The sequence below is a fragment of the Typopeltis vanoorti genome, chromosome 21, assembly GCF_054136105.1.
Source record: "Typopeltis vanoorti isolate ZY-2024b chromosome 21, IOZ_Tvanoo_1.0, whole genome shotgun sequence".
NCBI lineage: Eukaryota > Metazoa > Arthropoda > Arachnida > Uropygi > Thelyphonidae > Typopeltis > Typopeltis vanoorti.
In genome coordinates, this window is record NC_143569.1 from 19,907,633 (window position 1) to 19,933,838 (window position 26,206).

General features: G+C 37.7%; 1 protein-coding gene across 1 annotated transcript in view; it reads left to right on the top strand.

Moving 5' to 3' along the window:
* LOC150094662 (NPC intracellular cholesterol transporter 1-like) overlaps window positions 1-26,206 on the top strand; it is a 559,930-nt gene that overhangs the window by 510,401 nt on the left and 23,323 nt on the right. The window contains exon 21 of the mRNA XM_090411614.1: window positions 11,586-11,699. Within this exon, the coding sequence (XP_090267740.1) occupies window positions 11,586-11,699 (114 nt within the window). The remainder of the gene's footprint in view (window positions 1-11,585; window positions 11,700-26,206) is intronic.

Sequence of the window (26,206 nt, forward strand, 5' to 3'; positions counted from 1 at the left end):
AACCTCCTCCCCATCAAGAAGGAACCGAGGTGACCAAATCTGGGCACAGTAGTCGAGATGAGGTCTTATCAGGGCTCGGTACAGAGGTACAATAACTTGTTTTTCTCTGCTCGTCAAGGTATTTTTCAACAACCAAGTGAGTTGATGAGCTGATTTAGCTACTTTCGCAATGTGCCCCCTAAACTTCATCTCCCTATCCACCAACACTCCCAAGTCCCTGGCCTCATCAATCTCTTGGAGTACAGTTCCACCAATGTGGTATACTGCTGCTAATCTTTTCACTCCGAAATGCATAACCTTACATTTTGTCACATTAAATTGACATCCATTCTCCTTAGTCCAGAACTCCAATCTATCTAAGTCATCTTGCAAGACTTTGACATCTTCTGCATTCACTATCGCCCTACCCAACTTTGCATCATCAGCGAACAAATGAACTGTCCCACTTAGACCATTCCCTATATCGTTAATGAACAGATTAAACAGCAGTGGTCCAAGAACAGAACCCTGTGGCACACCACTAGTCACAGGCCGTTTTTTGGACTCTACTCCTGAATAAACTACTCTTTGATATCTCTCCATCAACCACCCAGCTATCCATCTCACCAACCCTATATCCATTCCCATATGTTGTAGTTTACGGATTAGAATTCCATGTGGTATCCTGTCAAACGCCTTTGCCAGGTCCAGCAGTATCACTGTAAACCCATTTCCCTTATCCAGTTCAGCCGTCACCTTGTTATAAAACTTGAGCAAGTTACTGAGGCATGATCTACCCTTCACAAAGCCATGCTGTCCTCTGTACAGTATCTCATTTTCATCAATCCATTCCTGTATTTTTCCCTTGACTACTTTCTCCAAGACCTTGACAATGACTCCTGATATGCTGATCGGTCGGTAATTTGCAACCATAGTCTTGGATCCTCCTTTATGCAGTGGAACTATTTTCCCCTCTTTCCACGCCTTCGGGACTAAGCCAGACCTGAGACTCAGATTAAACAACATGGTCAAGGGCACTGATAATTCATTAGCCGCTTCATGCAAGATCCGTGCCGGTATACCATCCAATCCCACAGATGTATTCACATTAAGGTTCTGTAATAGACTATTCACCTCCACTTCATTCATCACAATTCCCATATAAACTAATGGTTCCTTCATTTTTTCACCGTCACCACCTGGATGATATACTTTTGCAAAGTGCACGCTCAGTAACTCCACTATATCGACTGGTTCAGTGAACTCTTTACCATCGTCATTCCTTAAAATCATTTTGCCATGTACAGTTTTTTCTTGCTTGCAGCATATTGAAAGAACTGTTTGGGATTCTCTTTTGCTTGCATAGCTAGTTTCCTTTCATAATCGGCTTTTGCTGTTTTTACCACACTCGTTACCCTTCTAGCCTGTACTTTATACTGTTCGTGTGCCTGCAGGTCACCCCTTTCTTTAAATTCCCTCCATAGTTGTTTCTTTTTTTGCAGCTCAAGCTTAATGGTGTTATTCATCCATTTAACCCCTCCTTGTTTCACTATTCGGACCTTAGGTATACAATCAGCCATAACCTCCTGTAAATGCTCTTTGATCACTTCCCATGCTCTATCGACATCCAGCCCTTGCAGTTGTACATGCCATGGCACTGATCCAAGCAATCTCCTAAGCTTGTCATACTTGCCAGCACGGTAATTCCACATATACCCTGTCTTAATCACAAATTTCACACCTTTAGCCACCTCCCAGGTCAAGACCTTATGATCACTCTCACCAATAGGTGGCAACATGGTCATATTCATTACAGTCAAATTCTCAGATACTATTACCAGGTCAAGCACTCTCACACCCCTAGTATTTTCAATTACATGCTGTTTCAGATAGTTATCCCTTAATAATTGAATAAAATCCATTTCCTTCCTCACATGTGTCCTCTCCTCCTTCCAATCAATGTTACCATAGTTGAAATCCCCCATAATAATTACCCTCCTTCCACTCATTTCATCAATTTGTTTATGCATACCATCTCCACCATCTATTCCATCACCTGGTCTATAGCAGCACCCAACTGTATATTTTATTCTGCCAGTATCAGTCTCACACCAAATAGCCTCAAATGAGCTCCTTTCACTATCCTGCAATACTTCAATTCTCCTTGGCTGCAGTTCATCAGCTATCATCAACAACACCCCTCCCCCAATTTTATTCTCTCTGTCCCTCCTAAACATACTATAACCTATACATTCTATCCCACTAACTATATCATCTTCTGTCAGCCATGTTTCACTAATGCCAATAACCTGTGGCCAGTAAGAGCCAATCAAGGCCAAAAATTCTTCCTTCTTGTTCCTAATACTCCTGGCATTAGTATACATGAATTGCAGTGTTCCCTTTGTCCCACCCCTATCTTGATGCGTTATTCTAAATATCCCATTCCCATTTTTTGTTCTTATTGCTGGCTCAGGTACATTATATACATTTTTACACTCAACTGTCTCACTGATGTCTGGATATCCACTTTCCCCCTCCTTGGTAGTTCTAGTTTCCCTGGTTCTGCACATCCATTTTCACTTCATTCAGCAACACTTTTTCCAGTCTCCGCACACCAAGTCCATTCAAATGCAGTCCATCCATCTTGTATAAGTCCTTTCGCCCATCAAACTCATTCCACACGTCCACAAATTCCACACCACACCATCCGCATAACCTGCGCATAATATCATTTGCGATTATGGCCCTCCTTCTAAACTCCTCTCTGTCATACCGCGTATCCCATAATGCAAAGCACATCTCCTTGTGGACATGTATAATGCTATGCATTAAGGGAAGGGTCTAACTCGTATATGGAAATATGACTTCTCCATTACTTCCACTTTAGTATCACCACCTCTGGGTCTGGCTTCTACTGATGAGACCTCAATAAAGGTCAAAACCGTCTGGATAGTGACCCTTCCCCTTAATGCATAGCATTATAGATGTGCCTTTTATTATAGATGTGCCTTTCATATATATAGAGATGTGCCGTTCATTATGGGATACTAAGGCAAGTTATGAGAAGTAATAGCATCTTTGCCATGAGTTGCCCCAGTCCTGAAAATACTTCAAGTTCAAACTTTGTTTGCTTGCACTTGGATAAAGGATTAAACCAAATATATAATTGGTAGCATAGCCAAGTGAAAAAACTTCCATCAAAGGATAATGATTGTCAACTTAATGTTGCAAAATGCAAGGTTATGCACTTCGGGTTGAAAAGGTTGCATATGGTGTATCATATTGATACACCATCTGAGAATGTGGCTGTAACGAACATGACCATGTTGCCACCAATTGGTGAGAGTGATAAGGTCATGACTTGGGAGGTGGCTAAAGGAGTGGAATTTACAATTAAGACAGGGTACATGTGGAATTACCAGGCTGGTAAGTATGACAAGCTTTGGAGTGTGCTTGGCTCAGTGCCATGGCATGTAAAACTGCAAGGGCTGGATGTTGATAGTGCATGGGAGGTGGTTAAGAACTGTTTGCAGGAGGCAATGGTTGACTGTATACCAAAAGTCTGAATAATAAATCATGTAGGGGTTAAATGGATGAATAACACTATTAAGCTTGAGCTGCAAAAAAAGAAACAATTGTGGAGGGAATTTAAGGAGAAAGGTGACCAGCAGGTACAGGAACATTATAATGCTCGTGCCAGCATGATAACAGGGTGGTAAGAAAAGCAAAAGCGGATTATGAAAGAAAATTGGCCATTCATGCCAAAGAGAATCCCAAACAGTTTTTTCAATATGTTGCAAGTAAAAGGAAAAATGTTCATGGCACAATGATTTTAAAAAATGCCGATGGTAGGGAGGTAACCTAATCAGTCGATATAGTGGAATTACTGAGCGAGCACTTTGCAAGAGTATATCATCCAGGTGGTGACATTGCAGGAATGGAAGAACCAACAGCTTATACTGGAATTGAGATGAATGAAGTAGAGGTAAATAGTCTATTACAGAACCTCAATGTCAGTACATCTGTGGGATTGGATGGTATACCAGCTCGTGTCGTACGTGAAGCGGCTAAAGAATTGTCAGTGACCTTGACCATTTTGTTTAATTTGGGCCTCGGGTCTGGGTCAGTCTCAAGGGGATGGTAAGAGAGGAAAATAGTTCCGCTGCATAAAGGTGGTTCCAAGGCTTCTGTTGAAAATTACCGGCCAATCAGCATAACAGGAATCGTTATCAAGGTCTTGGAGAAAATAGTCAAGAGGAAAATACAAGATTGGATAGATGAAAATGGAATACTGTATCGGGGACAGCATGGTTTTGTGAAGGGTAGGTCATGCCTCAGTAACTTGCTCACATATTATAAAACAGTGATGGCTGAACTGGATAAGGATAATGGGTTTACAGTGATTCTACTGGACCTTGCTAAGGCCTTTGACAGGATACCACATGGAATTCTAATCAAATTGCAACATATGGGGATGGATATAGGGTTGGTGAGATGGATAGGAGGGTGGGTGACGGAGAGATATCAGAGAGTGGTTTATTCAGGAGTAAAGTCCACAAGACGGCCTGTGACTAGTGGTGTGCCACAAGGATCTGTTCTTGGACCACTGCTGTTTAATTTGTTCATTAATGATATAGGAAAGGATCTGAGAGGAACAGTTCATTTGTTTGCAGATGATGCAAAGTTGGGTAGGGAAATAGTGAATGCAGATGATGTCAAAATTTTCCAGGATGATTTGGATAGATTGGAGGTCTGGGCTGAGGAGAATGGATGTCAATTTAATGTGGCAAAATGTAAGGTTATACATTTTGGGGTGAAAAGATTAGCAGCAGTTTACTACATTGGTGGAACTGTACTCCAGGAAATTGATGAGGCACGATACGAGTGTTGGTGGATAAGGAGTTGAAGTTTAGGGGGCACATTGCAAAAGTGGCCAAATCAGCTCATCAAATCACTTGGTTGCTGAAAAATACTTTGACGAGCAGAGACAAGCAAGTTATTGTTCCTCTGTACCAAGCCTTGATAAGACTTCATCTCGACTACTGTGCCCAGATTTGGTCACCTAGGTTTCTTCTTGATGGGGAGGAGGTGGAGAGGATCCAGAGGCGAGTGACCAAGATGATAGCAGGTCTGTGGAATGAACCTTATGAGAACAGGTTGAGGATTTGTGGGTTGCAAAAATTGGTTGATAGGCAGAGGATGGGAGATATGATTGAGACATTCAAATTACTGAAGGGTTTCTATAAAATTAATTCAGAAGATATTTTTGAGAACAGTGCTGGTTGTGGGAGGACTAGGAGACATCCATGGAAACTGGGCAAAAGTGTGGTTAGTAAGGGTGTAGCTGGGTTCTTTACTTTTAGAGTAGTGAATGAGTGTAATGGGCTGCCAGAGTCTGTGGTGGATGCTGTGACAGTGAATGAGTTTAAGGCGAGGTATGATAGATACTGTATGAATGTTGAATAGTTGTGATGAACATGATTTGGGGCCTCCCTCGATGAGTCTAAGGACTCCCTGGAGTTGCCCGTAATAATAAAAATATTGATGGTATTGGATTGCAAGAAATTGAGGATAGGGACCTGGGGATAAGGGTGGACAAAGAGTTGAAATTCAGAGGGCATATTGCAAAAGTTGTTAAAATAGCTCAGAGGATGATTTGGATATTGAAAAATACATTAACAAGTAAAGATAGGAAAGTTATTATCCCTTTTTATAAGACCACATATTATTCAGCCACATCTTGACTGATGTGCACAGATTTGTCACCTGGGTTTCTTTGGGACCAGGAGGTGGTAGAGATGAGCGACCAAAATAGTGACAGATCTGTGGAATACTCCCTATGAGGAATGGTTGAAGGTTTGTGGGTTACAAAGTTTAGTTGATAGGTGGAAAAGAGGGACACGATAGAAACTTTTAAGATATTGAAGGGGTTTTATAAAATTGATGCAAGCAAAAGTTTTCAATATATGAGAAATAATCAAGGAATTAGGGGCCCTCCATGGAAGTTGTATAAGAGTGTGGTTAAAGGGGGGTTTGCAGACCAGATTTTTTGCGTGGAGAGTGGCAAGTGAGTGGAATGGATTGTGAGCATTGGTTATGTTTCCTGATGGTGAATAGATTCAAGGAAAGGTATAGTAGGATTTGTGTGTTTAACTGTTAATTAGGGTTTCCCACGATGCATCTCTGCACTCCATGGAGATGCCGTGAAATAATAATAATATGTACTTTGTATTCCTGTTATTTGATTTGCTGTTGTTTCTACACATTCGTGATGTACTTATTTTTAGTATGAAATATCAGTACTTTCTTTAGAGTTTTTACAAACATTTTAGCTTCTCTGATAAGTACAATCATACAAACTCAGACAATGGTAAGTCTGTTATCTCTATAATACAGTCTTCTCATAGTTTCTTAAGTTCCAAATATAATAAAAATTGCAGTAATACCTCTTCACAAACAAACACTTTTAATTTTACACTTCAGCTAATTCTCCGCAATAGTTACTGTTAGTATAAGGAAATTCTAGGATGAAACTCACACGCTTCTCTGTATAGAAATATTAAAGGTTGGAATAATCTTACCGATAATCTTTTTTCTTCATCTACTTATAAGTAAACACTTTTTATAACTGTAAACACTTAAACAGCATACGGCACTCATTAAATAAATCTTCTAAGCAATAACTGAATTAATCATCGGTCACCATACACATAAACAAACGTTCTTGCATAAAGTACTACTGATCACTCATGAATTAAGGCAACACACGATAATTCTTAACTTGAGGTTTTATATACACAGTTGTTCATTCTTCCGGCATTCAATTAATTCTTTAGGCACTATAATTCTAAACACAGTTAACGGTAAACTTCAACTTTACAGCCTCTACTACTGTAGTAACTTCGTGCTTTGCTTCAAGGTTCCGTATGTCCTTGAAAGGTCAGCGCTGAAATTAAATCTCAACTCAAGTATCGCTAGTCTATTTAATAGTTTCTCAGCTGTTTTCTGTAGCTATAATTGTTATTCTACAACTTATTAGCTAACTGCTTCTCGACTAGTAGACTTAAATTGGCTGCTTGAGTGACTTGCCGACTCTCTAATATCGCACTCTGATTCCCCGAATGCTGAATACTCCGATTCCAACCAAATGCCAATCTCTCTTTCTTTTCCTCTCTCTTATATTTTCAGCGTTCCTCCTTATATATCCGTTCTTCCTGCCTAAATCATTCTCGTGATCTCTTTCTAAAACTCTTTTCAATAAACCTTCTCCTCACGTACTGTTCCAAACTCACGCTCGCTCACTTACATACGTCTCCATGACAACAAAACAAAATATAATAAAATTGAGCTATTGCATAACGTTAAACTTCTACAAGTAGGAATAAATAGAGAATATTTACATTTCAATTAATGCGCGGTTAAATTATCAAATACAAATTCTTATAATATTAACATAGTAATAATTAAAACAGCTTAATAATATTTAAATACATAAATAGTCTAGTACTATTATTATATATCTTTGATTAATTAATTAATTATTATTAGAACTTCAAGAAAAAATACATGAATAATAAATCTTAAGCAAGGGACTAACAAATAATATATAAACAAGTCTTGCTTGTTTATATATGGTAGATTATGTTAAATGTGAATGAAAAAAAACAAAAATATGCAAAACAATTTCATTCACAGTTTAGCAGGTGGCATGTGATCATGACCTGGGTTGTGGATAGCCATATGAAGAATTCTGTGAGGAAAGGATATATATGTAAATTACCAGTCCAGTGATTATGAAAAGCTCAGGAGACATCTTGGAGCTATAGCTTGGAATGGAATAGCAATGTGCTAAGCAGGAAAGAGTTAGATGCTGCTTGGGCATTGAGAAATAGATATTTAACAGCATCTTTGTGGGAATGTATTCCAAAAGTCAAAAGGCTAATGTAGTTGTCAAATGGATGAATGGAAGGATTAAGCATGCAATCTGTAAGAAGAAGAAAATACTGTGGAGGCAGAACAAGATCTCTAATGATAATAATCAGTTGCATAAAGAGCATGCCAGGAAGGTGACTCAGTTGGTAAGGACAGCAAAAGTGCAGTATGAGCAAAAAGAAAGTTGTTTTGATATGTGGCAAGTAAAAAGACAAATGATTATGACAAGATGCTCTTAATGGATAAAAACTATAGATTGGTAACTGCTGCAGAGGATGTAGTTGAGGTATTTATTGAACAATTCATGTTCTCATCACTATGAAATCATGAGAAGTTCACTTGTAGAAGAAATGGAAGAAGTTGAAGTGTAAAGGATGAGAAGTAATTGGTGAGCAAGGAAGAGGTATTTAAGGAGTTAAATAAGCTTGATATCAATAAGGCAGTAGGACTTGATGGCATATCACTGTGTGTTAAGGGGATTTTCAGAGAATTAGTGCCAGCCTTCGCTTACTTGTTTAAGAAGGGGCTTGCAACAGCACAGGTCCCAAAGGAATGGAAGGAAGGTAAAATTATTCTACTTCACAAAGGTAGTGATAGGGCTAAGGTTACAAATTTATAGCCCAACCTGTATATCTGGAGTTGAGAGTAAGGTGGTGGAGAGATTGGTGAAAGTTAAGATACAGAAGTGGGTTGATAACAGCAGTATTCTCAATGATTGTCAGCAATGGTGTGTTAAAGGTAGGTAATATTTTACTAACTGACTTAGATACAATAACAAGGTGATGAATATATATATTAGACAAGGGTTTACATATACAGTGATATACTTAGATTTTACAAAGCTTATGATTGTATGGTCTTCCGAAAGTTCATAAACCAGGCATTCCGTTGAGACCCATTGTAGATTGCATAGGTAGTCCCGCTTACAAAATCGCAAAATTTTTATAAAATTTACTCTCCTCTTCAACTAGAAGAACTGATACTTATATAAAAAATACTTTGGGTTTCAAAAATAAAATTTCAGATTTACATTTGGATGTTAATCTCAAAATTTTTATCAAATTTACTCTCCTCTTCAACTAGAAGAACTGATACTTATATAAAAAATACTTCGGATTTCAAAAATAAAATTTCAAATCTTCATTTGGACGTTTCAGATATCATGATCAGTTTAGATGTTGTTTCTTTATTTACAAATGTGCCTCTGTCTGAAAGCATTGAATTACTGCAAAGGAATTTCCTTCAGACATTGTAAAATTATTTGTTTTTGTAATACATTCTGGTTATTTTTCCTTTAAAAATAAGTTGTATCAACAAATTGAAGGAACAGCAATGGGTAGTCCTCTTTCTCCTGCAATCTTCAATTTCTTTATGGAACATTTTAAACAACGTATCTTTAACAACATTTCTCCCAGACCTACTCATTGGTTCAGATGTGTCGATGACATTTTTGCTATATGGAATGGTTCTTCTGATGAACTTCAACAGTTTCTCACTAAATTAAATGCACTTCATCCAAGGATCTAGTTTACCCTAGAAGTAGAATCCAATAAGCAGTTAGCCTTTTTAGATCTTTTAATTCTTTGCCAACCAGATGGTAACCTACATTTCTCAGTCTGTAGCAAGAAGACTCATACAGGCCATTATATCCATGCTGAATCTCATCACCATCCCAGTCAAAAGGCAGGAACTATTAAAATACTGGTTCATCAGGACCACTCCTTTCGTTCTTCAGGTGATATATTACAGAAAGAACTGCAATATATTACTTCTTCCTTTCTATCTAATGGATATAAGAATTCTTTCATCAAAAGAGCTTTGAGTAGTTTTAATGTCTTCCTCTTCAAATACAGAAGAAATAACGCGCATTCCTATCCCTTATGTACAACGCATTAGTGAATGTATAGCAAAAGTTTTAAAACCACTGAATATTTTTGTTGCCTTTCGACCGTTCAGAAAAATCTCCACATTTCTCACTTCTCCTTGGACAAGGACAAGCTTCCACATCAGGTGTCTGCCAGATTCCTTGCTCTTGTGGATTATCTTATTTCGGACAAACAGGAAGATCTGCCTCTATTCGGCTAGAAGAACACCAATCTTATATTGAATACCTTGAACCTGAACGGTCTGGACTTGCAGAACATGTCATCATCACTAGACGTGGAGTTCATTGGAAAAAGACAATTCCTTCACAAAAGTCGGTTCCTCATGGAACAGCTTTATAAAGAAACATGTAAAACTTTACTTCATTCTCCTAACTTAAACAGATCCAATTATTTACGTCTACCCCCTTTATGGGAGATAGTACTTTATAAATCAGCTAATCTTTCCTAACTTTTTAATTGTATATACTAGGGGGCTTCACCCCCCCCTGATGCCTACGGCGCCCAACCCCCTGTGTTCCGGACTGGTAGGCTGGTTCTCCTTGAATTCCGATGACTCGAATTTTGAAGACTCGACACTCAGGGTAGCCCCTGAGTTTCAAAACGTTTCAAATAACTTGACAAAAACATTACATAAAAACATTACAAAAAATGTTACAAAAGAAGTTACATAAAAACTTATCATTTTATATTATAGAGAGTAGAAAAAAGTTACACAAAATAAGTTGCATAAAAACGTTAGGCCTACATCTGTTTCAAGCTAACGTCACATTCGTTTCCAATTTCAGCTTATCATTTTATAATATAGAGGAGATAATTTTTTTTTTTTATTAGGAAATTTTTTGACCTTTTTAGTTATCTTACACTAGCTACTTAGATGGTGCTTTTTGGAATTGACAGTTATTGTTTAATTTGAGCTTAAAATGTACTGAAGATGCCTGTGACACGCAGGCGAAAATTATACTATTAAATAATCTTTTTACTTGAGTTTTTCCGTTATTAATTTTTTATTTATATGTCTGCTCAATCACGGTATTCCTTTATTAAAACGCTCCTCTTCTATCATTACCATATCTCTCTCTCATTTCCTCTCTTCTACTTATCCTATTCTCTCCTCTTCTATCATTCCCATTACTCTCTCTCATTCCCTCTCTAATACTGTTCCCATTCTCTCCCCTTCTATCATTCCCATACCTTTCTCTCATTCCCTCTCTTCTACTGTTTCTATACGCTCCTCTTCTATCAATTCCAAAACTCTCTCTCATTCTCTCTCTCCTACTGCTTCTATTCTCTCCTCTTCTATCATTCCCAAAAACTTGCACTCACTCCTACTCTGATTCGCCTTGCATGCATCTCTTCCATTCTCCTAATCTCATCTTTCATACTTCTTATCTCATTGCAGACACATGGAATAGTCTGATGGGCTTTGTGTTGTAATTAGCATACACCATCCACAATGAATCATTTGACTCTATGAAGGTCTGGTGTTAATTATAATAATAACTTCTTTGAATTGGTATTATTATCTAGAATCCTTTCTTTCAATGTATAACATGAAAATTGAGTAATTGCAAGCTCCTGAAGACAACTTGGATAAGACATTGCAATATTGAACAGAAAAATGTTTTATCATCGGTAAAGTGTTCTTTAATATTTATATTTAGACATTATAAACATAAATAAAGTGTTAATGTTGTAAATGACTATGTCAGATTTTATTTGCTGTTATAAATAATTATAACTTTACAAAAGTTATTTAGTACTGCAGTAATTTTTGCTTGGTTTTTTTAGGGTATTGGTATATCTGTTGAATTCTGTTCACATATAATAATGTCCTTTGGCATTAGCAAAGCAGTGGTCAAAGTGGACAGAGCAATGGAAGCTATTTGTCATATTGGGAGTTCTGTAAGTATTAATTTTTCATAAAATATAAAACTATTTAAATTTTCCTTATCCATATATTACCAGTAAGCGCCTCCGTAGTGTAATTGGAAGAACAACGGTACGTTGCGCCCTTCAATTGGAAAAGGCCTAAGTCCAAGTCTCGTCATGATGAGAGGAATCTTTATATGGACTTTTTCAATCAAAGGTGAGTTAGCAGATCTCATACGGAGGTTGCAGGGTTTTTTCTCCCGGAAACTTGGGTTTTTCATCCCGCATACAGAAAAATCGGCCCTTCAGAACACACGCAATTTACAGACAAAAAATACTAGCTGTGGTGGTGGGCAGTAGATGGCACTGATGTAGATGATTGGTAGTAGAGGTTCAGCATAGTGGTGGAGACGGAGAATTGTACGATGGGTGTCCTCCCACGATGAGTCTTTGGACTCTTTGGAGGTGTCACGAATAATAATAATAGTAAAAATGTGTTATATATATATTATTGATGTAATAATATCCACAACTGTGACTAAAGAAGAAAGTAGAGATTCTAAGATTAAAAACTTGGAATGTGGGTACTTTGACAGAAAAAAAGTAGAGAATTAGTGGAGGCCGTATTAGTAGAAGCTGCAGTGGATAACATCAGAAAAGTGGAAATTATAATAATAGGAGCAGACCTAAATAGACATGTTGGTGTACGAGGGGGAAGGATTCGCAGGTGTACATGGAGGACATAGTTTTGGAGAAAGGAATAAGGAAGGTCATAGAATACTGGAATTTGCAGAAAATTTAGATTTTGCTGTGGCCAACACCCCTATTTAAGAAGAAGGATCCATCTGTTCACTGGGCATCCACAGATACCATATGGCCACGCCAATGCTCGGTGGTGTGCCACACCAGACCTCAACCATGTAGTTCTGTTGTATGCTTTTCTGGGGGCTTCAACCCTATGAGGATCAGTCACTCCACACACACCATCCATCCATCTCATTGGAGGTCTATCCCTTCCTCTTCTTACAGGAACTTTACCTTCTATTACTGTTCTGAGAAGTCCTCTCTTCATCCTTTCAATGTGTCTGAAATATTTTAACTTTTTTCTGTAAGTATCCTTAAGGAGCCTTAAAGTTCTACTGATCTTTTGTAACACACATCTCAAAAGTAGCTATCCTTTTCTTATCTGACCTCTTTAGGTTCTAAATCTCACATCCATAAGTCGCTGTTTGAAGAGGAAGGAAGAAAGGAGGAGGACTACCTGATAAAATAAGACTCAGATAGACTATGTTCTCACAAAGGGAATAAAGAGAAATAGGTTAAAAATTGCCAGGCAGTCCCATATGAACACATAACAGTACAACATAAAGTTGTAGTAAATGATCTAATAGTGCCAATATTGAAAAAAAGAAAACAACAAACAAAACGGAAAAGAAGCTGAAGATCTGGAAGCTGATTGAAGAAAATAAGAATGAATTCAAAGAAAGGGTTATAAAAGAGAGTGTAGCATCTCATGGAAATGACAATGTAGAAAACACTTGGAATCAAATGTTTTCTACAGTGGGAATGAAGAAGTCCAAGAGGCAATTAAAAAGAAAAATGAAGCATTTGGGACTTGGAGGCAAATGAGAAACCTGGTGGAAATATAAAGCAGAGAAAGAGGGAATGCAAATGTAAAAGTGAGGAAAGGAAAAGAGAAAAAAAATGGAAAAAAATATATGCAGAGATAGAAAAGGAAAACAGAGAGAAAGTAATTTATAAAATTACAAAACAAAAGAAATGGCACAAAGGATTTTGAAAAAAAAACATCATAATAAAAGCCGGAAATAAAGTCATATTAGTAGACGAAAAGAAGGTGAAGACAGAAAGAAGGAATATCTTGCAGAGCTGTTACACATAGAAAATGAGAAGAAGATGCTGGAGCATACAGGTGGCCAGAGATGAAGGTTACAAAGGAAGAGGTAATTGAAACATCAAGACCAACATCAAAGTGGGCTTGCATCGAGGGTCAGCACTGAGCCCGTTTCTATTTGTGATTATTTTAGATGCACTCAGTGAGGGAGTAGCCAAAAATGCACCATGGAATATTTTATTTGCAGAGGACTTGGCTATTACAGGTGAAACTGTCAAAGAGGCTCAAAAGAGTTTTATAGAGTGGCAAAATAATTTGGGAGATGTGGGTCTAAAGATAAATATTAGGAAAACTGAAGTAATGGTTAGTGAGAGGGAAGGACATGAAGAAATTAGTACAAAGGATAGAGGGGGGGATATCTTGAAAGAAGTTGACCATTTTAGATACCTGGGATCAACCATAGAGAGAGAGAGAGAGAGAGAGTGACAGAAATGGCACATGTAACTTGGCAGTCAGAGAAAGAATCAAGGCAGGTTGGACGGAATGGAAGGAGATGTCAGGAGTGATATGTGACAAAAATGCACCGAAAAGAGTAAAAACAAGTATATATAAATCATTCATTAGGCCGGCCTTGTACAGAACAGAGATGTAGGAAACAAAGAGAATTCAGGACGAACAATTGGAAAGAACAGAGATGAGAATGTTAAGATGGATAAATGGAACATCAAGGAAAGAGCACAGGAGGAACAAAGATATAAGGAAGGAGATGGGGGGGAATTAGAAAAATGAGCAATAAAATGAGATAAACAGACTGGGGTGGGCTGGCCATGTATGGAGAAGACCAGTAGACCACCCAGTACAGAGTCATAAGAGGCAGTACCTAAAAATGGAAGTGAAGGGCAAGATAAGATAAGGAAGACCAAGGCAGAGATCGTGGGAAAACATCAAAAGGGATATGGAAGAAGTTGGTGTTGAAAGGAGGGATAAAATTAAGTGGAAGAAAATTGTCCAAGCAGCAGACCCCAGGATTGTCTGGAACTAAAATGCTGAAAAAAAGTAGATTATTGATGTAATAATAGGATCTACAAGCTTCCAAATTTTCGTACCTTTAATTCAAAAAAGTAGCCAGTGGTCTTTGGAATGTAGAGTATAAGGACAGATTGAGAGAATGTAGGTTGCAGAGCCTCATGAATAGGAGGAAAGGGGGGGGGGGATATGATTGAGACACATAAGCTAGTCAGAGGTTGTTATTGGGTCGACATGGAAGAAATTTTTCATAGAATGGGAGAGGGCTGTAGAACAAGGGGCCATCACTGGAAACTGTATAAGGAGGGTGTGAACAGAGGAGTGAGGAGTAGGTTCTTTGCATGGAGCATGGTTGGTGAGTGGAATGCATTGACTGAGTGTGTTGTGAGTGTAGACACATTGAATCAGTTTAAGACACAGTTAGATGAGCATTACGTGCAATAGTGTGACCTCCCACTATTAATCTCTGACTCAATGGAGGTCGGATGTTAATCATAATAATAATAATATGCACGTAATACAAATGCTACCCAAAAAACGTTGTGAACACCTAGTACCATGAGTAGCTAAGAATTAGAAAATCTTTTCCCCTATTCAGGAGATCAATGCATGTTTCTGAAAATTATTTATATGTAAAAACTTCCCAAACATGCATGCCACAGTGGGATTTAAATCTCAGTCTATTGATTAAAGAGCAAAGACATGATCCACCACCAACCAGATCAGCATGCAGAAATTTCTAAATCTTGATACAGTGCTGAAGAACCTTTAGAAATAAACAGAATGGCTGAATTGTTCTAACTAATCCCTAAGAGAGAGAGAGAGAGCCTTAACTATATTTGGAATTCTCTTTTCCACCTGTCTGCTACTACCAAGAACTTATGTACAACACATTGAAACTTAAGGTGATTGGAAAATTGACCACTTTCTTTTTCTTCTAAAAGTCACTACTTAAAACAATAATTGTGGTTACTAAAATTCAGGGGCCCATATTCGACAAGTAGTGAAGACATCGCATTGGATAATAGCAGTGATGCAGAGGACCCTGACATACAGAAACAGAGAAGTTATGATGCCATTGTATAAGGCCTTGATCTGGCCTCATATGGATTATTGTACACAGATTTGGTTGCTGAGTTTGCATGGTGACGAGGCTATGTTGGAAAGGGTCCAGAGAAGATTCATAAAGGTGGTCAGTGGTCTTTGGAATGTGGAGTATGAGGACAGATTGAGAGAATGTAAGTTGCAGAGCCTCATGAATAGGAGGGAAGGGGGGGGGATATGATTGAGACATATAAGCTAGTCAGGGGTTGTTATCGGGTCGACATGGAAGAGATTTTTCATAGAATGGAAGAGGGGGTAGAACAAGAGGCCATCGCTGGAAACTGTATAAGGAGGGTGCGAGGAGTAGGTTCTTTGCTTGGAGAGTGGTTGGTGAGTGGAATGCATTGCCTGAATGTGTTATGGGTGTAGACGCATTGAATCATTTTAAAGCACGGTTGGATGAGCAATGTGTGCAATAGTGTTTACCTCCCACGATGAGTCTCTGACTCCCTGGAGGTCAAATGTTAATAATAATAATAATAATCCCTGTGCAGTTATACATAACTAATATTGCAGATGTCACAGAAGCCAAAAATAAATTCTGCAATCTTTATTGGTCCAGCTAATACTAAGAAGTTAAAAAGGAATTTCTCAACTATCAGAGAAGAATGGAAACTCTGAGCATTGTAGTCTTCTTACTGTGGCTAAGACATAGGATTCAAAGATCTCCGTGCCTTTACTTGCTAGTAGAATGAACTTTTAGAGTTTGTGTAGCTAAGTTCATTTTGACAGAGCCCTTTGATTGAAAAGATGTAGGTTCTAATCTTGTCTGTGATGCTAGGAACCTTCATTGGGGCTTCTCAGTCAAATGTGAGTTAGTCAGTACTGAACCCTGTGGAAACCTGTAATCATTCTACTCCCTCATATACAACTCTCTGATATTTATCAGAAAGCCATGTGCTGTAACTTAAAGTTTTTAGTGCTTTTGTAGATTTATTACTTTAGTACAAGCTATACAAAGGTTATATAAAGACACAGAAATAAAGTTACAATTAGGTAATAAATTAACAGGAATTGAAATTAATCAAGCTAGGACAGAAATTTAGTTTGTCTGAAAATTTTTCCATATATATATATATATATATATCAGGGGTGAATATTCCGGGTATGTAGTGCTCATCCACAAAATATCAGTATCACCGATATTATATTTTTGCATTTATTCCCATTAAAAACTCACTCAATTGTTTGCAGACTTCGCGTGCGATTCCTAAAATTTAACACAATATACTGTACTAATGCTTCATTGTCCTCTTCACGAGGATATTAAAGTTTTAGTGCTTCATGAAGAAGGCGCTTTTTGCCGCGTAAACATTGGATCACATTCGCGTTAATAGCCCGGGTGTGCTTTCAAAATGCATACACCTTTGAGCCATTCGAAAAGATGTAAAAAGGGCATAGCCTGTCAAATTCTTAGTGTTGTATTATTTTTAAACCGCTGAGAAGACATGACTAGGTGAGCTTAAATTTTGAGCTCACTCAGCACCTAGGGCTGTGATCAGTTATTGTGTCAACCAATCCAATTGAATGTTGTCATGAGTTGAGAGATTACTATATCATGGCTTTATTATAAACAGCTGTTACACATGTTTTCTGGAACTGAAAATTTGAAAGTGGATGTTAGGAGAAAAATGCTAATTGTTTTTTCTTTTGCTTGTGCAGTATAGCATCTGTTGAGGTTGCAAAGTTTTTTAATGATATAGAGACATTTTTATTCTAGTCTTCAGAAACAACAGACAATAAAAAATATCTATTCCTGAATAAAAATGAATATTCTGTGTATTATAAGACGTTGTTGATCTACAACAAAATACCAGCATATGTGAGATTGATAAGACAGAAGAACCGCTGATATACTAAAAAAAAACAAAACAAAAACAAAAAAACAATGAATTTAGGATTCCCGAAAGTGTGGATAATTCCGATTTTGATCAGATGTTATGTATACTGAGTCTCGGTAAACAAATAAAATTCTTGGAAAACAGCGAAATATACACAAACCAGAGAAATACATATAACATGCGCAACAAATTTTATGAGATGATTTGCTGCTCCATCAAACCATATTTATTCCTGCAATACTTTCTTTCTCTCTCTCATAAGTTATTTTTTTAATTATGCCATCATAAATTCACTTATTCATGTTTAGAATTTATAGGATCGTGCTATTCGCTCTACCCAGCAACTTATAGGGCACACATATCACAAATGTTAATTATTATTTGTTTACCATTAATGAAAGTGTTTCTACTCACACTTATTCCTTCCTATTCTCACATGTCTTATAAATGATGGTTCACATATTTTCATCTTTGAGTATTTCAGATATACCAACCAAATATAGCATTCTCCTTCATTGTTGTTTTCTAATCAATCATAAAACAGATTTCCCCCACTCTGCGCAGAAGTATTCAAAGTTATCCTGCAATTAATTACATTGGACCAATTAAGATGAGTGCTGATGCGCTATGCGCTCTCAAAACTTTCATATATTGATAAAAATGCAATCTCGCTGTCATGGGTGTCTGCAGGGGGGATGGGGCACCCCCCCAGATCAATTAAAAAATTCCACAAATTATAATCATAAAATTGATTGAGATATGTAATCTTACACCCTCGACCCTGGGAATGCTTTGTCTGTCTTAAAATTTTATTATGGGTTGGCCTGTTGCAGGGTAGCCATAAAACACGTGTTTTATTGCAGTAATAAAACACGTGTTCCTGTTTTTGGTTCATCTTTTTCTGATTTGTGAACAGTGACCGGTTAGTTTGCCCTCTGTCTAGTAAGTTACAGAGTGAAGTGTGAATTGTAAATTTATAGTGAAACAAATTTAAACAAAAAAAATACATTTTTAAAAGGTAAGTGTTGTAATTTAATATTATTTTGCTTGTTAATTTTATGACCTTTTTGCTTTCAAACGGAAATAATTTAATTTAGGATTAATTAATTAGTTGATTTTTAATAAAATATGCTGGTCAATTTTTTAATATGTGAAATTATGCTAAAAACTATTAATTCTGGATACCTTTTTTTTTACCAGAATTAAAGATCATTAAAATCGATGCAAAATGAAAATAATGTATTTATAGTTTACATTGACAAATAACTACATAAAAAAAAGCTAGAAGACGTTTATTGGTGTAATTATTTGTCTCCAAGCCCCCCCCCCCACACACACACTCCTGGAAAACATGACAGCACATCCAACCGAAATGATCACATGACGCCACTGATATATATATATATATATATATTTTTTTTTTAAAGAATCGAATGACATAAACCGAGAGAAAAGGAAAAATCTCTGGACAACGAAAGTTGGCCTCTCTTTAGTATGCATAGTGAATCTCAAGCAGCCCAAATCCAATATAAGAACAAATTAAAACTTATTAGGAAATGTGAAGCCCTAAAAAGAGTACAAAATAATCTAAACTTCTCAAAAACCCCACATCAATTCTGGCAAAGTTGTAATTAATAAATCATCTCACATCCTTTCAGATGCAGAAAAAAGTATCCTCAGCAAGGGTTTAACTTTTATTCCTTGTCCAAAATCTATCCCAAAAGAATCGCTCCTTACCAAGATAGAAAAGGCTGCTTCCTTCCTCCCTTCACAAGATGCAAAACTTCTCTGTATTGAACCCATCTTTATCATCAACAATGCAAAACTACCCACAGATAACATCTCTTTGTCAGAACGACAGGCTCATAAGAGTTTAAAAAATAACAGAAATATATAAAAGCAATGCCACAGTTGTCCTGAACTTTGAACATTATAAGAAGACACTTACTCAATTCTTGTGAGAGATCCCACTCGTGAACTTCAAAATCATACCAACAATTTATTAAAAACAACTTCTAAACTGTCTAGAAACATTTATCTTTCTCTTCGTTCTCTCTATCCACTTATTCCATGAATATATGGAGTTCCCAAGATCCACAAGGAAAATACCCCACTTCGTCCCATCGTTGAAGGCATTGATTCACCAACATATAACCTTTCAAAACATCTCGCAAAATACCTCAAATGTTTTTCTGGCAAGTCTTCATCTTTTATTAATAACTCTGAGGATTTTGTATCATACATTAAGGATATTACTGTTAAAGAAAATGAAATCATGGCTAGCTTTGACATAGTATCCTTGTTCAGAAATGTTCCTACAGATGAAGTCCTGACACTACTCAAAGAGAAATTATCCAAAAAAAAGTTAGCCTTACTTACTCATTGCATCAAGTCTGGATACTTTAGATTTCAGGGCACCATCTACAAGCAAAATCATGGTCTAGCAATGGGTAATCCTTTATCTCCTATACTTGCCAACATTTATCTGGAAGATTTTGAAATTAAAGCTATCTCTTCCTATTCCTTAGCACCTAGAATTTGGAAACAATATGTGGACAACATTGTCCTCATTTGGAGCCATGGACGTGATTCTCTCCTGGATTTCCTTGAACATCTCAATAGTCAGCACCCGAATATCCAATGCACAGCTGAGTTTGAAACTACTGGTTCCCTGCTTTTCCTGGAAGTGAAACTGACCAGTTCTTCTGAAAAACTTAAAATTTCAATGTACAGAAAATCTACACACACACCAATAGATATCTCCATAGTCAGTTCCATCATTTTCCTCCTTAGAAACGTGGAATTATTTCTACTTTGGGACATAGAGCTCGCTCTCTTCTTCATGACTCAGATGAACTTCGTAAAGAAACCAATTTTCTTAGATCTACTTTCAGACTGAATGGTTATTCTCAAAAAATTACTAAAAAATTCCTTTTTAATCCTCCTAGTCGCCATTATTCATTATTCATTCTTCAGTGTTAAAGGCAATATATCTATACCATACATAAGCTCAGTTTCTCAAAAATTAGCCAAGGTTCTCAAAAAATATAACATTAGAACTTTATTTACTCCGCTTCCTAAGATCCGCTCTCTAGTGAGCCATCCAAAGCCAGCCATCACAATCTAAAATATCCCAGTGTGTATAAGATATGGTGTGACTACTCCTTACTTTGGCCAGACGGATAAGTCTATTGAATTGTGTATGGAGGAGCACAGGAGGGACATCGCTTACAAGAGAACACGTGCCAGTGCTTTATCCAGCCATATCCTTTTTTCAGCCGATTCTGATGATGAAAACCATAGTTATACAATCCTTTGGGATAGATCTAACAACATTTTCCATTGCCATGACGAATTGGAGAAAAATATTGTAGAATCTTAGAGAAATCATCCTCAACCCTGTACATTTAAATAATAATTTAAGCTACAACCTTCCAGACTGTCATTCTGCTGTGATCAAATACTGGCGCTCACGAGATGCTATACGCATGCACTCACCCAACAATGTGACCAATGAAGGAACAGCTTTGAATAAGCTAACTACAATGTTTTCACGTTAAATATGTATAGTGGCTTTCCTGTGCTGTTTACAGTTTTTATCTTCAATGTTTAATGTTTTTTCTTTTCTTTTATATAAAAACACCTGAAGAAGGCTGTAAAAAGCCGAAACTAGTTGTTGTGTGATACTATTAAACCTTTTTCCTTTTCTCTTGGTTTATGTCATTCAGTTCTTTTAAAAAATATGTTTAACAACCGAGTAAATGAACCTCCATGTATATATATATATAGATCATATTAATATTATAAAAATGTGGGAAACAACAAAAAACAAGGTATTCGTTTAACCAGAAAAGCAGTATGGTGTGAGATAGGGGTGAACAGAATGAAATACTTATTCAGATGTTGTTATAGACCTGGTAATGTGAACGGTAGTGACCATGAAACGTATAATCAAATTAGCCAAGCAAATAAGAAAAGTGTGATCATTATGGACGATTTTAATTATGGCAATATAGACTGGGATGATGAGATAGCAACTGTAAGTGAAGAAAATGAGTTTCTTGAGTTTTTGAGAGACAGTTACCTCAGGCAATATATATAACAGAGGGTACATGAGGATTGAGGGTCTTAGATATGATCATGCCATCAGAGGAAGTTGTTATAAATGAGGTGAAATCATCATCCAGTTGGTGAGAGTGACCATGAGTTGATCACCTGGGTGGTTGGGTTGCCTGCAGTGTTAGTAGTTCCACATATAAGGCTGGTGATTATAAGCTCAGGAGACAGCTTGTGGGTGTAACATGGAATGAGGAGTCGACTGGAAAGGAGATCAGTGCTGCTTGGGTGATATTCAAGAACTATCTAGTAGAAGCAATGTCTAAATGTATTTCAAGGGTCAGAAGATTAAATGAGGTAGGTGTGATAATAATAAATTTAGTTTAATCCTTTATCCAAGTGTGAGCAAACAAAGTTTGCGCCTGAAAATATCTTCAGGACTGGGGTAAGGTAGTACAACACCGGGCAACTCGTTGCAAAGGTGGACCAAGCTAACATCACTCCTATCTCGGTATCTCCCATAATGCAAAACACATCTCCTTGCGGATATGTATATCCGCATTAAGGGAAGGGCCACTACCCAGACTAGTTTTGACCTTTATTGAAGTCTCTTCAGTGGGAGCCAGGCCCATAAGTGGAGATACCAGGCAGAAGAAGTTAGGATGTTGACTATATATAGTGTTGAAAAAGTATGTTGACTATATATAGTGGAAAAGAAGGGTGACGCAGTTAGTAATGGTAGCAGTTAGCAAATGAAGCCAAAAAAAATCCTATTGAGTTCTTTCGATATGTAGCCAGCAAAAAAAAAAAAAAAGAACGATTATGGAAGGATGACATTGATTGCAGAAAATGCTATAAGAATGACTGCTGCAGAGGATATAGTTCAGATATTCAATGAGCAGTTCATAAAGGTATTTCATCCTTGTGAAGGTAACATCATTGAGAGTTTTGAGAGCAGTGGATGATTAGGAGGAGAGGCCGACTGTGGGTGAAGAAGAAGCATATATGGAAAATTAAGCAAACTTGATGTTAATAAGACTGTGAGACTTGATGATATATCACTGCGTATTTTGAAGGAATATGCCAGGGAGTTGACATCTGCCTTGTTTTATTTGTTTAATGAGCAGCCTGTTACAAGTTGGTGTTTTCACCTTGGATAAAGTCCTATACCCTTCACTTAGAACAAAACATAGAATCTGTATAGAAATTTCTTGAAACTTTGTTTCATGTTGCTCCTAAATTGAAACAATAAAAAATAGCAATGCTTATTATTAGTGATGGAGCTACCCCACTCTCCAACCAAAGGCTAAATTAGTCTGACTATTATTATTATTATTATTCAGGCCTCCAAGGAGTCAAAAGACTCATCGAGGGAGGTCCTTCCTAAGACATAAAGTCTGTCAAGACTCATCGAGGGGAGGTCCCCCCCCTGAGAAACACAAAGTTTATCATACCACTCTTTAAAGTCACTGACCGTTCTCGCTCCCACCACTCCATCAGGCAATGCATTCCACGGCTCAACCACCCTCCACACAAAGAAACCACTCCTTACCCTCTTGCTCACAGTTTCCTTTCGTAACTTCCAGGGATGGCCTCTTGTCATCACTCCTTCCCGCTGATCAACCAAGCGAAAGAACTCCCCAGTGTCAACCCTGTAACCACCTCTCAACAGTTTAAAAGTCTCAATCATATCACCTCTCCTTCTTCTATCCGCCAAACTCTGCAGTCCACATTCTCTCAGCCGATCCTCATAACTATCATTGTACAGTCCTGAAACCATCTTTGTCATCCGTCTTTGTATCCTTTCCACAGTTAATTTATCCTCTTCAAATCCTGGGGACCAAATCTGAGAACAATAGTCCAAGTGTGGTCTGATCAGAGACTTATACAACGGAATGATAACCCTCTTATCTCTGCAGGTCAGTGTCCTTCTCATAATAGCAGCAATCCTCTGTGTTACCTTCACCACCTTTGCAATATGTCCCCTAAACTTCAGGTTTCTATCAATCATCAACCCCAGATCTCTTGTCTCCCCTACTTCCTCCAGTATAACTCCTCCCATAGAGTATGCAGCATCCCATCGATGTTTCCCAAACCTCAAGACCTTACATTTTGCTGCATTAAACTGACACCCCCATTCATTTGCCCATCTATCTAGCTTATTTAAATCCTCTTGCAGGGCTACCACATCTGCGCTATTACTAATAATCCTTCCCAGCTTTGCATCATCCGCAAACAACTGAATATCCCCCTGCAATCCACTGGCTATGTCATTGATATAAAGGTTAAACAATATAGGTCCTAGTACTGAGCCCTGTGGGACCCCACTTGTAACCCTCTGCCTCCTGGAAACTGCTCCACCATACACAACTCTCTGATACCTATCAGACAGCCAATCCTGAATCCAGTTGACCAATCTGACATCCAGACCCATGAGCTGCAACTTAAATATCAGCTTATCATGTGGCACCCTGTCAAATGCCTTCGCCAAGTCTAAGAAAATTGCAGTATATGCCTTTCCCTCATCTAATGCTCTTGTAACTTTATTATAAAAGGCTAGCATATTGCTAAAACAAGAGCGTCCTTTCACAAATCCATGTTGATTCTCACAGATAACATTACCCTCATCTGCCCAATGCTGTACACGGTCCCTCACTACTTTCTCCAAGATCTTAACAACTACTGATGACACACAGACTGGCCTATAATTAGACACTTCCAGTCTGTTACCACCCTCATGCAATGGCACTATCTTACCTTCCTTCCATTCCCTGGGCACCTTTGCCAAAGCCAGACTTTCATTGTAAAGCCACGTTAAAGGTATTGTCAATTCGCTAGCACATTCTCTCAAAACTCGTGGCGAAATACCATCCAGTCCCACAGCTTTACTGACATCCAGAGTACTCAGTATCTGAAACACACTCTCCTCCTGTACCTCCAGACCTCGTACCAGTCCTATCCCTATAGCATTAAAACTGACTCCTCTAGGATGAAATACTCCAATAAAGTGTTCATTGAACAATTCCACTATGTCCTCTGCATCAGTCACTCTATTCCCATTTTTATCCCACAATATCATTCTTCCACAGTCATTTCTCCTCCTACTGGCCACATAGCTAAAAAATTCCCTAGGATTTTCTTTGGATCTTAGGGCCAATCTCCTCTCATATTCCAGTTTCGCTTTCCTTACCACACGAGTCACTCTTCTGGCCTGTGTCTTATATTCTTCACCCATCCTCTCTTCACCTGTCTCCTTATATCTCTTCCATAGCCTCTTTTTCGCATGCAGTTCCTGTTTAATGTTGTTTGTCATCCACTTTACTCCAAATTGCGCCCTCTTCTTCACTCGTGGTATACAACTTACCATTGCTGATAACAAATATTCTTTCACAATTTCCCACGCACTGGTGATATCCCGGCCGTTCCAATTCCTCCCTCCATGAAACTTCCTGAAGTTGACGTCTAAGACTATTATAATCACCTGCCTTATAATTCCACATAAGTTCCCGTCTCTTTGATACTCCTGCATGTCTATTCATTTTCCATGTCAACACCATATGGTCACTCTCTCCAACTGGTGGGAGAGACGTCAACTCAGTTATTATCAACACTTCTGATGCTATAACCAAATCCAAAATTTTTGAACCTCTTGTTCCCTCTGTTACATGTTGCCTAAGACATTTGTCCCTCAAGAATTCTAGAAATTCCATTCCCCTATTGTTACATGCATCTTCCTCTCTCCAATTTATACTACTGAAGTTAAAATCTCCCATAACAATCATTCTTCTTGCACTTGCCAAACTTAGCTGTCTAAACATCTCCTGGTCCCCATCCTCTGTGCTCCTGGGTCTGTAGCAACACCCCACTAAATATCCTGTCTTGCCTACCTCTAGCTCACACCATACGCTCTCAAAATCATTTGTCTCACTTCCTTCCAAATTCTCCACTCTTAGAGGACATAGGTCATCACTTATCATAAGCAGCACCCCACCACCACGCTTTCCCCTCCTATCCTGACGAAAAATGCTATACCCAGCAACTTCTATTCCTGTTATGTAAAATTTTTAATTGATATATTGAAAAATTAGTTAAAAACAATATCTGGTTTGTATATTTTTAGAAGGTAGAGAAAAAGATATTTAGAGCCAAAGTTTGATAAGATAAAGGTATTGAGAATGAAGCTCAATTATGTGAACTTATATATATATATATATATATATGTAATAAATTTTTTTAACTTGGGGATATTGTATATTAGGATAACCAAGTAATTTTATAAACTTGGTTATTTTAACTCCTAATCCCAAGTATGCAAACAATTAAGTTTGCGCCTGAAACAAAGTTCAAGTCTAAAGATGGTACAACACCAGGGCAACTCATTGTAAAGGTGGGTAAAGCTCTGATCACTATTCTTAGTATTTTCCCATAATGTAAAGCACATCTCACTAGAAGATGTATATACTATAATGCATTATGGGTGGGGTCACTACCCAGACCGGTTTCAACCTTTATTGAGGTCTCCTCAGTGAGTAGCTAGACCCTAAATACCAAGGTTTTAGTAATATGGAGCCTTATCACCTTTACCTATAGAAGTTGCAACAAGGTGTTTTTATTTTTAATAAAAATCTCTGGAGGAGATATAGATGTAATAAATTCTTTAA